The following is a 12,011-nucleotide window of genomic DNA, read 5'->3' on the forward strand; positions in this document are numbered from 1 at the left end:
ACATGAGTTTGATTGGTTGTAAAAGTTTATTTAGGATGTTTTAAATAAACATATACTGTATATTTCCTCTTTTTGTTTTTTTCACTGATCCTACAGGCACTGAATACACAGACATATTTTTTACTGGTAAAGAAGTCAGCTGAGTTTGGAGGTATTGAGGAGAAAGCTTGGTAATCATCAGAGGAAAGAGCTGGTAGAGAGCACTGGCCTACGTATTGTTATAGATGACTTCTCTAGCTGTTCAGAGTGTTGTTTGCATTGTTAGCGCTAAAAAAAATGTGAGAAAAAGAGGCAGAGATTGTGTTTATCAGGATTTCAAAAAAGCTGTAACTTCAACATCATTACTGGAAGAGAACCACATTCATTTTGATGCTTGAGTGAATTCACTTGATAGAAGCTGGTTAAAAGTAAGAAGAGATGGGATATATTTTTATAGTTCTGAGAGATATTTAGCTTTATTGGAGATTGCACTTCTAGAAACAAAGTTGTCAGCTGTGCTTGATATCCCCCTCCCAAATCTGCTTTTTTGCTTCCTCTGTGGCTGCAGCTGGCTCTTCTATGCTAGTTATAGGCTCAGACTTTTCCTGATCTGTCAGTCAAGTCACATCGAGTCCTCTCTGCTGAAGCATACTATTAAGGCCAGGGCAGAGATTCCTCCCCATCAAGAGTTTTAGGGAAGTTTATGGAACTACTTAGGAATTTGGCAACCGACTTTAGGGGTCAGGTGACATTTATCAACATCTCTCAGGAGAGGAGAGACTGTCTTTAAAGAGACAACTGCAAAGACAGAGTTTGTGCCTGGACCGAAGAGGAAGGTGACACAAGCATGCCTGAACCAGCAAAACCTGGTAGGACAGTCTCTCCTGTATCCAATGCTTTCTGATTCAGTCATTTTTTTTGCATAATTAATCAGTGAGTGCATTACATTTAAACAGAAATTCCTTTATTGCTCTTTGAAATGAGGATATTTAACTTTTGTTAAAGTGTTTTTGTATTTTGTGCTCAGTGGAAGGGAAATTCCTTTTATTGCTTTTAAAAACAGTGCAGTCCATAGTTTTACAAACAATATTTAAACAGTTCACTCCTACATCTGCATTGTAAAAAGTATCTCAATACTTTTCATTCATGTTAATAAATCCAATGGCAGGGATTAAAATCTAGTCATTCAACTGCTGCAAACTGTTACCATGTATTAAAAGTTTAAAGATTTTTTTAAAATGAAAAATGTAATCAATAACAATCAACATAACGCCCATGGAATGTAAATTAAGGGTTTAGGAAGAGCCATAAACTGATATTTTTAGCACATTTTGTTAGCAGAATGCAATAGTTTGTGCAAATGGTAAAAACAAAGTTTATCATCACATTGAAACAAAGCATCTTAAGTTGCAGAGCCATCAGCATGGAAAGTCACAAATATGCAGAGATGGTGCAAAGACATCTCCTACTTACTGCCTGTTACATAAAAAGATTGTTATGGTACATCTACCCAGATACCCAATGTTAATCAGATAAAAATGTTTCCTTTATAACAATTGGTCAGTAAAAAAGTAGAGAATGCTTGCAGTAAAAACTGTTGTTCTTAATAGCTTACATGCATGTTATTCATGTGTTGTCAGAAAAAGTATCATGTGATAAGGATAAACAAATCATCAGCATGTCTGAATATCTTTAGCATGAAAAATAATTGTTTTTCAGCTTGACTTTTTTTAAAATAAAAATAACATTTAAATAACGGAAGCTACTGAAATATACTATTGCCATTCATATACATTTTTGCAATGTTCCTAACTGTATTACAAGAAATAGTGTGTATTTGGGTATATAAAATACCTGGTGCTTGTATTTGAATACCTGAAAAGTGTTAGCTGCCTATAAATAAACTGTTAAACATTTTCCACCTTTTAATTGAATTTGGCCGTTGTTCAAAATTATTCTTGAGCATCAGTCAGATTCAAGGTTGAAATTTCAATGGATGAGAAGGATGTTTCAAGAGATATGTGATAAGGATCAACCAATAACCTGCATATATAAATATCTTTAGTATTTTTTTTCTGTTTTAGATGCATACTCAGCATCAATGTATACTTTTTAAAGTAAAAATAACGTTTTAACACGTATGTATCTTTTCCCCTTCATATATTTTTTTAGCAGTGTCCCTTATAGGAACAGTAGGGAAAGTGTGTGTGTAAATGAAAATACCTGGCGCCATATATGGATACCCACACAGTGTTAGATGTCTTTTAATCATTTTGCATCAGTTTTCATTTTTTAAATTCAATTTAGCTGTTATTCAGAACTATGCTTTTTTTTAAATCAAGAATATTTTACAAGATTATTCTTGACCATCAGTCAGATTCAAGGTTGAAATTCCAATGCACTGTTAGCTCAAGTGGCAAAAATCAATTAACAGCTATTATCTGAATAAGGATATGGAACAACCATAAGAGTTGTTTTTCAAATGTAATCCAGCATCCAACAATCATAGTATATTAATATCTTGAAACCCAACATCTAACAATCATAGTGTATTAATATCTATATTTGAGTGATAGGTGCTAAGCAGTTGAAATTTAAACAGTCTGAGAGCCTGATGCCGCCTTTGATATGTTGGCCTGATGGGATAATTTTCCATAGCACTTGTCCAAGCACCAGCATAAAAGATATGATAGACTTTCTATTAATTTTATCTGGCAGCCTCTAGTGCTTTGATTAAGAAACATAAAAATTTAGTTTGCTCATGGTCAAATTACTTTACCTACATTTGATTTTTTATTAGACAAACAAATCCCATTATATATAGTTAAAGGCTAAGTCTACAATTACTGATATTGTAGCCTTTGGTGGATGCTGGTAAAATGAATCAGCCTTTAGATTTTAAGTCTCCCAGGGACTCCAGTGGTAAGATGAGATATAGAGCTTTAGACATCAAAGTTCTACCTTCTCTCTCCAAACCTCCAGCTATTAAAAAGTTATGCAAGGGGCTCTTCCCACTGCATTCCTCCAAAAGAAAAATGAACAGAGAATTCATTGGTTGGAAAGAAATACTCCTTGAAATGGCCACAGTGGGAGTATGAAGGTGGGGATTTGCTTTGGAGATTTTGTTGATGAACACAGTGCATTATATTTCTATACAAAGCATGTCAAACCATAAGAAGCAGAGTGCTGAACTCAGCAGCCACATTAGGTCAATTCGGGGGCTGTAATTTCCCAATAACAACAATTACAATACACTACAGTACATTTGAGATTAAAATTTTATTATATTACATTTTTTTAAATCTTAGTACAAGATGTTGTGCATGCAAATGCCATCTTGCAAAATTTCGATTTTTTTCAAAGGTGTAGAACACAAAGGTATAAAACACATTTTTTTAGTGTCATATTTAGAGAAGGAACCTGAATACTAGGTCTGTATTCTAACCAACAATGCAGGATTCTTACATAGTAGTGTGTTTTCTTCTGCAAACAGTGATGTTCTTGTCTCTGGCCAACCACCCTCTGTCTCACACCTCACTACTGACTCATCTCTGTGATGAGTTGCCTAACTATGATCTGTGATGATGATGATGCTGAGGAAGCTACCATGAAGCTGGTCACTGTTTGCAGGAGATTAGCTTATTTGTAGATCCCAGGGCATCAGACCGAAGATCAAGATTTACATACATGCAATCGAAAGAACCTGCAACACAATGAAAGGATCAGTGCTTTTTTCCACTAGACCCTTTTAAAATGACACCTTTAGCTTAGATAAAGTTTTTTAGCTGTTTATGAACCCACTAAAAAGATCTATAATTTCCTTTCTATATACTATTAGGCAGATCAGAAGGGGGCTGGTGTTTGTTGCATTGCTTTTGCCCATATTGGAATTAGTTGGCCTGCTGACCATTATCCATACTATAGGATTTTTGTGGTTAATGTCTTTATCTTCATCCATGATTCTCATAGGTCACATTGACCCACCACGATGTGCCTATGTATGGTGGCTAATTTAGAATACACAACTTACTTAGTTGGTTTTATTTTCTTTATATGCTTTTCATTTGTTTCAACTTCATTGTGTTTTTCATAGTGATTATCACCTTACTTTCAGCCATAAACCAGCCGCTTTGACTGTCATAAGCTATTGTATAGGTTTTGGCTTCTTTATCCTTTTTATGATCTGTACAAAGATAAAAGTTCAATAAACATTATATTAAAAGAAAAAAAGGGGTGGGGTGGGGGGTCTCCCAAACAGGGAAGAGGAGCAATCAAAAACATTTTTTTAATTGAGCGAGGAAGAGTAAAGCCTCTCTCATGTTCTTCTTGCCTTTACGTTTTTGCTTTTCTTCCTGCCTAGATAACAGGTGTGACAGAACAGGAAATAAAAGGGATTCTTCCCATTAAGGACACAAAGAGCATTACAAACTTGACAAAAGCCTACCTCCATGTATAAAACTAAAAATAAAATTTTGTCTGTAAAACATTTTGGGCTGTATTCAGTAAAAATTTTTACACTTTAAGGACCTTAAGAAAGTGTCAGTTCTATAGGATCATTAGACTAGAAGTCAACTGTATGGTTTAACACATTGCTACAGCCATACCACTTTTAAAAAGAGTGTATTTATAAAGAGCTTCTCAATGTTTTAAGTATTGCTACAAAAAATTAAAAAATTTTAAATAATAATTTACAATGTGTGTTTATTGTCATTTATGAAATTATATAAACAAGGACTATTGCTGGTTATATATGGATAGTTACTCATGGAGCTGCATAATACAGTAGGTGATCAGACAGACAAGTACTAAGACCCTACAATGATAAACCTCACTGGTGGAAGAAAGCCATATATGGCTCATCAGCTATCTGTTGGGAAACATTTATATAAAGAACATGTTCAGATGACAAGCATGTTTTACATACTATTAAAAAAAATGATCAGTCCAATAAGGTAAAATTGCAATATAAATATTAATGATACACATAACATCATTAGTGTTTATTTAGACCCATTCTTTCCATCATGTGTCTATATCAATGACACATTTTGTAATGACAATCACCCTAGGACATTTTTGAAAGTGTTCAGGTTTCAATAATTATGGCACAAGGAAGAAAGACATTCTCCTCTTGGTACGTAAGGTTCCCTGATCTAAATCCCTCACTCGTTACTTAGATGATTGACAACAACAATGTAACTTGCTGATCTACATTTCATAGTGCTGGTTGGTCTGGTGAAGCTTTACACTAAATAAACTAAATAATGACTTAAGGAGAATAGTCAGTGCTGTGATTGTTGTAATTCTGGTATCTTATAGACAGACTACAACAAATTACCACTGCATTCCCCTGAGCAGATTCAATTTGCAACTGGAAAATCTTGGACATGTGTTTGTTCTGTGTCTCTAAGCCTTCTTTATTGCATAAACCATTGTAGTTATTACAGATTTATTATTGCTAATACTCTCTAAAGCCTATGTTGGAGGCTGTGTCTAAAAAGATTATGCATCCCTAGGCACATGTAAGTTCTGTCACTTCTTTTGTATTGGTTCCTCTGTTTGGTCCACAACCATGTTATATAATTTTAGTGGGTATTTTAAACCAGAATGCACTATTAGAAGCAGCATGCTCTCTGCCTTGTATACAGTGCATCTACTGCATTGTAATGTCCACCAATTATTCGCTATAAAGATAGGATGGGATGTCTGTATATTTCTGTCTGCAGTCTTGTGAATACTCTTAGAAACACCTTTACCCAATGCTTTCTTCATTTCTGTCGTTGGGTTATTTTACAACTGTCTAAAAACTGCCAGAGAAGGCAATCATAAAATAATCCCCCCCTTTAAGTAGGGTGTCACATTGTCCTTTATTTCTTGACCTTATGGCTAACATTTGCTTTCTTTCTAGTGAGGGTACCTGAGTGGCCAATAACTATTTTTTGGGGTGAATGGTATGTGGGCAAGCCCTAAACCCAAAGTCAGGACTTCAGCCAAAAAAAAAAAGATTGAAAGCAGCATCTGGTGCTGCTGGTGTGTGTGAACATTTTCTGGCTAATAAAGGAAATAACAGACAGCTTGGGATGACAACGTTTAGGAAGGATTATTAGTGCTACATCATTTTGGTTTAATTTGATTTATAAGCACATATGAGAAGTGTCACAGGGTGTTGGCTGTTGAGATTTATTATATTTATGTGGTTTAATTTTTGTCTATATATCACTTTTAGGCAGGATGTTTTGTATTAAGTATTTAAAATAGCTGACATGTTAAACAGAAAAACTCATCAATAATAGATGTAGGGATATTGGTTGGATAGTTGTCAGAGCTAGTAGGTACATACTGTACATACAGATAAGTGTTAATGGGCTTCACATGAACAAGTTACTAAACCTCACTGGTGCTGCAATGCTCATTAGGCACGTACATCAAGCTGGTATTGCAATCTACAAATACAAGACTTCTGTTACCTAGATCTTCTCAACTAGATGAATATTACCCCCACTGTAACTCATGCCGGTGAAGACTTAAACAGTCAGGTCCTCACTTCTTGATAAGCTTACAGACTGATAGGGTTTTGGCTATATGACTGAGCTGGTGATTGATTACCAGACAAATGGATCTTGGGTGTCACTCTTCATTAAATCTTACAACTCATGGTTAACTCTTACAAATCATGCACTTCCTGCTCAGTTATAGGCATAATTATGTTGAAGATTAACCAAACTAATAAAAAAAAATATATATATATATATAAAAAACTAAAGCAATATATATAAGCAACAAATGTTTGCATGTCTCTATTAGAAAAAAAATTAACCCAATATTTTTCATTTTCTATACAATTTTTAAAATATGGAAGTGTGTACACGCTTTCTTTTTTTCCATAGGCTTTTTTCCATAGAGTAGATCATAGACGCGAAGATAGGCAATAGATGGGCAATAATATCTACTGTGGCAGGTAGCCCTAGCTGGACAAGGCATGGTGAAGGAGGGCTTGTGTCACCCAGACTTTTGCATTCAAATCTTACAACTTATGATTAACTCTTACAGATCATGCACTTCCTGTTCAATTATAGGCATAATTATATTAAATATTAACCAATTTTTTTTATAATAAAAGTATTTTTATAAAACTAAAACAATACCTATAAACAAAAAAGTTTGAATGTTTTTTAAAAAAAATCTGATCCAATACTTTAACTTCGCCCTATAGCAAAAGTACTGCTACAGAGTGGCAGGGCTGTGCAAAATCACCTATATATATGTGATTTGCATTTCCAGGTAGGGGGCGCAGATGTCAATCACAGGGTCCCAGCTGGCGATCCCCCACTTGGTGATCGTTGGGGAAAGACCTGTGTGAAAACAACACAGGTCTCTCTCCTGTCAGCATGGACATGCTGTTTTGTATCTCTGCACAGCATGCCTCCCTGGTAAAACACAACACACAGCACATAGTAAAATACATACAGCACACAGTTAACCCTTTGATCGCCCCAGATGTTAACCCCTTCCTGCCCAGTGTCATTAGTACAGTGTCAGTGCTTTTTATTAGCACTAATCACTGTATTAGTGTCACGGGGGATGTCAGCAGCAGTTAGTCAGTTCCCTCCAGTGTCAGAATGTATGCCGCAGTCCCGCTATAAGTTGCTGATCGCTGCCATTACTAGTATAAAAAAAAATTCCAGTATCTATACCGCCATTTGTAGACGCAATAACATTCCTGTAAACCAATTAATTTACACGTATTGGGATTTTTTTTAGCAAAGACATGTGGCAGAATGCATTTTGACCTAAATTTATGAAGAAATTTGATTTTTTAATAATTTTTTTAATTGGATATTTTTTTTAGCAAAGAGTCAAAAATATATTTTTTTTTTTCAAAATTAGCACAAAAAATGAAAAAGAGGTGATCAAATACCACCAAAAGAAAGCTCTATTTGTGGGAAAAAATTAAATACATTTAATTTATGTACAGCGTTGCATGACCGTGCAATTGTCAGTTAAAGTCATGCAGCACCGTATCGCAAAAAATGGCCTGTCAGGAAGGGAGATAAATCCTCTGGAGGGCGAGTGGATTACATTTGTAAAATACATATTGGTGTGCACACTTTCTTTTTTCTGTAGGCTTAGGGAAGATTGTAGACTAGAATATATTCTAGGCAACAATGTCTACTGTGGCAGGCAGCCCCAGCTGGTTAAGGCATGGTGAAGGAGCACATGTGTCACCCAGAATTTTTACATTTTATCAGGCAGACTGGTTGGCTCCCTGTAATCTGGCTGTTTAGCATTAGAAAAGGGGTTAATAGCTGAACACACCCTCTCACACCTGATTAATAAAGAGTAGTAGAAAGAAACTAGAGATAGACACTCTGGTGGACTTACTAAAACTGGAGAATGCAAAATCTGGTGCAGCTGTGCATGGCAGCCAGTCAGCGTCTAAGGCTGGCCATACATTATAGAATTATCTGGAGATTTTTGGTTTAGATTTACCAAAAACCATATAATAGGAGGACGAACCAAAACAAAACAACACTTTAAGTTGTATCCAATTAGGCAGGCCCTTGCACTACACAGTTGAAGGTAAATCTAAAGGAAATTGGGCAGAAAATTGGAAGATAATTGTATAATGTATGGCCAGCCTTACTTCAGCTTGTTCAATTAAGCTTTGACAATAAAACCTGGAAGCTGATTGGTTTCTATGCAGAGCTGCACCAGATTTTGTAGCAAATCAACCTCACTGCCTTTGGCAGGAACAACCTGATCGTTCATCCGACGACCGAGAGGAGTTCGCTCGTTGTTTGAAATCGTGGCCCACATTAAACAATCTAAAAAAATTGTTTGTCGGGCAATACGTAGTGTTGACGTCTTCCGTACAAGTGGAAGTGATGCGGTGTGCGTGTGACCTTGTAGCCACGCCCTTCTGACCAGAACAAGTGATATACACAACAATTACCAGCAATGAGTATAATATAGTTTATTACATTTTCTATATACATAAATAGTGATACATAAAATATAATATGCAGAATTCTGGTTTCATTATCTCATTAGACCAATCTACTTTTAATATTTGGATTTTTCATTGGTGTTTACAAAGATTCCTTGGACATAAACATCCAGGTCATCTTCTGTTTCCGCTCATGCGTGATAGTTTTTGATAGATTTTTTTCATATGACCGTCATACCACCGCATAGAAAATCGGTCGTTCATATACAAAACGACAAAATTTTTCACTATTGTTCAACCGGATTTTTTCGTTCACAATATCGTTATCAGTTAAAACATCCTGCTCATCAATGAAGAGAAAATGGTTCTGCAAATTATTTATTCGATTTTCTTATCGTGTGTATGGGGTATTAGCCCCCGGTCACATCAAAGCTGATTTTTAAACTGTGCGACTTACAGTGAAGTCACACAATTTCAAAATCGGGTGACCTGGCAATTTCAGTTGTGATTTGTAAGACATCTGAAACAGATGTCTATAAAAAATCGCAACAAAAGTAGTGCATGCACTACTTTCTAAATCGGTGTGGCTCTGACCAAGTAGGAACCGCACCGATATGACCGCTCTAATAGCGGCCAATAGAGTGCGACTTGACATACAATTGCAAGTTGCATGGCATGCAAATCGCACCCGATGTGACAGGGGTGTAAGTTCTGATCAAAAAGTCCAGTGAACAGCCTGGAAGATAAAGATTTGTATACAGGTAATGTATAAAAAAACCCTTATGAGGGTTGACTTTTAGGCTTGTTTTGTTATGTGGACAAATAAGAAAAGTACAGCAAGAAGCACATCCTAAAACACATCCTGACATCTTATAAGCGCTCCATTTGATGCTGATCCTTACAGTACCTAAACCTCAAACTTTAATATATTGCATCTTACCAGTCCTTAAATGTGCGGACTGCATTAGTTTTGTTTTTTCATAGACTACAAAATAATTTAGAAAGTACAAAGAAACACCTGCTGAGCTTGCCAAAAAGACAGTGTTCTTGTTACATCCTGTGAGCTGAACTAGCAAAAAACAATCTTTTTTTCCATGAAAATTATTAACCTCTACATGCCCGATAAAATGAGGATTGAAAAAAAAGACATTTGAAGTTCAGAAACAGAATGTTTCTTATTCACAGAATTATTAGGTTACATTAAAAGAAGTCCGAAAAAGAAAACAAATACAGCCACTCCATCTGAGAACTTGTAAGCTACAATATATTAATGTTTTGTTTTGGGGTTTAGATATGGTTTAAGCTTTGACCTGGTCATACCACTTACTATTACCTTTCATCCACTTCTTATAATCTTTTTATCTTTTTCCAGATTCTATCTATCTGAGATAAGATCAGTGGCATCACTAGGGTTGGTGGTCTTTATGATGTAACTAGGGGTGTTTTATGAAAGCAGTGGGCCTATGTGCAAGGTCATAATTTGGGCCCTAATCCATACAAAGCAATGTTGGGTGTGGTTTTCAGCGGCTCTAGGTAGCGCCTACTGCTTACATAGTACACTAAAGATACCCAATGATTGAGGAGTTAAATGTCCTGTGCGCCCATTCGGCTCCCACTCAGTTCCTTCCTGACAGCTGCCAACCCGCAGAACTTTTTTTTTTATACTGAGAAAGCTTGGAAACTTTACTGACAGCGCATTTTTGTACTGAGATCCTGAAATATGACAGAACCTCCTAGTAAAAACTAAGAGGGGTGGAAGAATAGAGACAGAAGGGGGTGGGGAGAAGATATAGGAATAAGAAGGAGAGAGGTATGGGGGAGATGGAAAAGGAGAGAAATGGAAGAAGGGGAGAGAGAGAGGGGGGAAATAGGTGGGGGAAGGGAGGTGAGAGAGATAGAGGGGGGGTGCGAGAGGAGAAGGAGGGTGAGAGAGAGAGAGAGAGAGAGAGAGAGAGGATGAGAGAGAAGGAAGGTGAGAGAGAGGAGTGAGAGAGAGAGGGGGGTGAGTGAAGGGGGGTGAAAAAGAGGGGGGGGGGTAAGAGAGGGGGGCAGGGGGATCTGGATGAAATTGGAACGGACCTGAATGGTTTGTTGGAATTGGAATCTTGATAGAATGGCCACGTCCCTGCGGGTCAGGTGTTGGCAATTACATGCAACAGGCAATGCCTGGATGGATGCCCTCCCTACACCAGTGTCCAGTGATATCAAGGGATCTGCCTGGATAGGAGTGGCCACAGGAAAGATGTTATGGGTGCTGGCAATTGCAGCGGGCAGCCTGGCAACAGGCCCACTGCGCCGGAACCCAGTGCCTCCAACATCACTCCAGCTCCGCTGCACCCGCAAGTGGAGGATACAGTGCAGCCGCACCGCCTAGAGAGTTGTGTGTCACTTCTAAATGCAGAAACTGGGCCTTTGTATTTAGAAGTGACAGCAGCCAGTGAGAGCCTGAGGAAAACACAGGACCAGCGCTGGAGGTGGTGGAACTCTGTTCTGCTACTTTCCGGCTGAAAAAAGCTCAGCAGTCCATCGCCACCTCCCTTGGGATGGTGCCACCCCGCTGGCAGGTATCACCCGGGGGGGTTCCGCACCCCTTGCACCCCCATAGCAATGCCACTGCATAAGATGATCCTATTTAATAACAAGAATCTTAGGAAATAGTTTACTGCAACATATGAAACATCCTTGCAAAGTATTCCGTTCCTGTGCACCTGGTTATTGTGGGCTCTCAAACACTAAAATATCAGTTTTGAGTGAACTGGATCTTTATTACAAGCTAAAAATCTTAAATTCATCAGATTGTTTTTATATGTAGCCTTTCAAAGTTACATGACACTGTTATGTAATATGTCATATTGAAGGAATCATTTTTATAAATGGATAGTGTGTCTACAACTAAAATACACAGGCGATTTATTTCAGTGTAATGTATTTTCCTATAATTAGACTGAAAATTTTTTGCAAAGCTTTATTTTGTAATAATTAGAATAGAGCAGCTGCTATACATTGGCTTAGATGTGTGTAAAGCTACATATCATATATCACTTATACATGAAAGGCCTAACATTCCGAGGGTGCCTGTTGGGAA

The 12,011-nt window shown here is 37.1% G+C and overlaps 1 protein-coding gene across 2 annotated transcripts in view; it reads left to right on the top strand.

Annotated features, from left to right (window-relative positions):
• The first annotated feature begins 627 nt into the window (after positions 1-627).
• LOC149447453 (myosin-binding protein C, fast-type-like) overlaps positions 628-12,011 on the top strand; it is a 209,830-nt gene continuing 198,446 nt past the window's right edge. The window contains exon 1 of one of the 2 annotated variants that reach the window (XM_089652564.1): positions 628-848. In XM_089652564.1, coding sequence (XP_089508690.1) covers positions 827-848 — 22 coding nt within the window. In that variant the 5' untranslated portion in view covers positions 628-826. The remainder of the gene's footprint in view (positions 849-12,011) is intronic. The other variant, XM_089652563.1, reaches the window with a different exon arrangement.

The sequence above is a fragment of the Staurois parvus genome, unplaced genomic scaffold, assembly GCF_062004578.1.
Source record: "Staurois parvus isolate SC_StPar_1 unplaced genomic scaffold, SC_StPar_1.0 ptg000686l, whole genome shotgun sequence".
Classification (NCBI taxonomy): Eukaryota; Metazoa; Chordata; class Amphibia; order Anura; family Ranidae; genus Staurois; species Staurois parvus.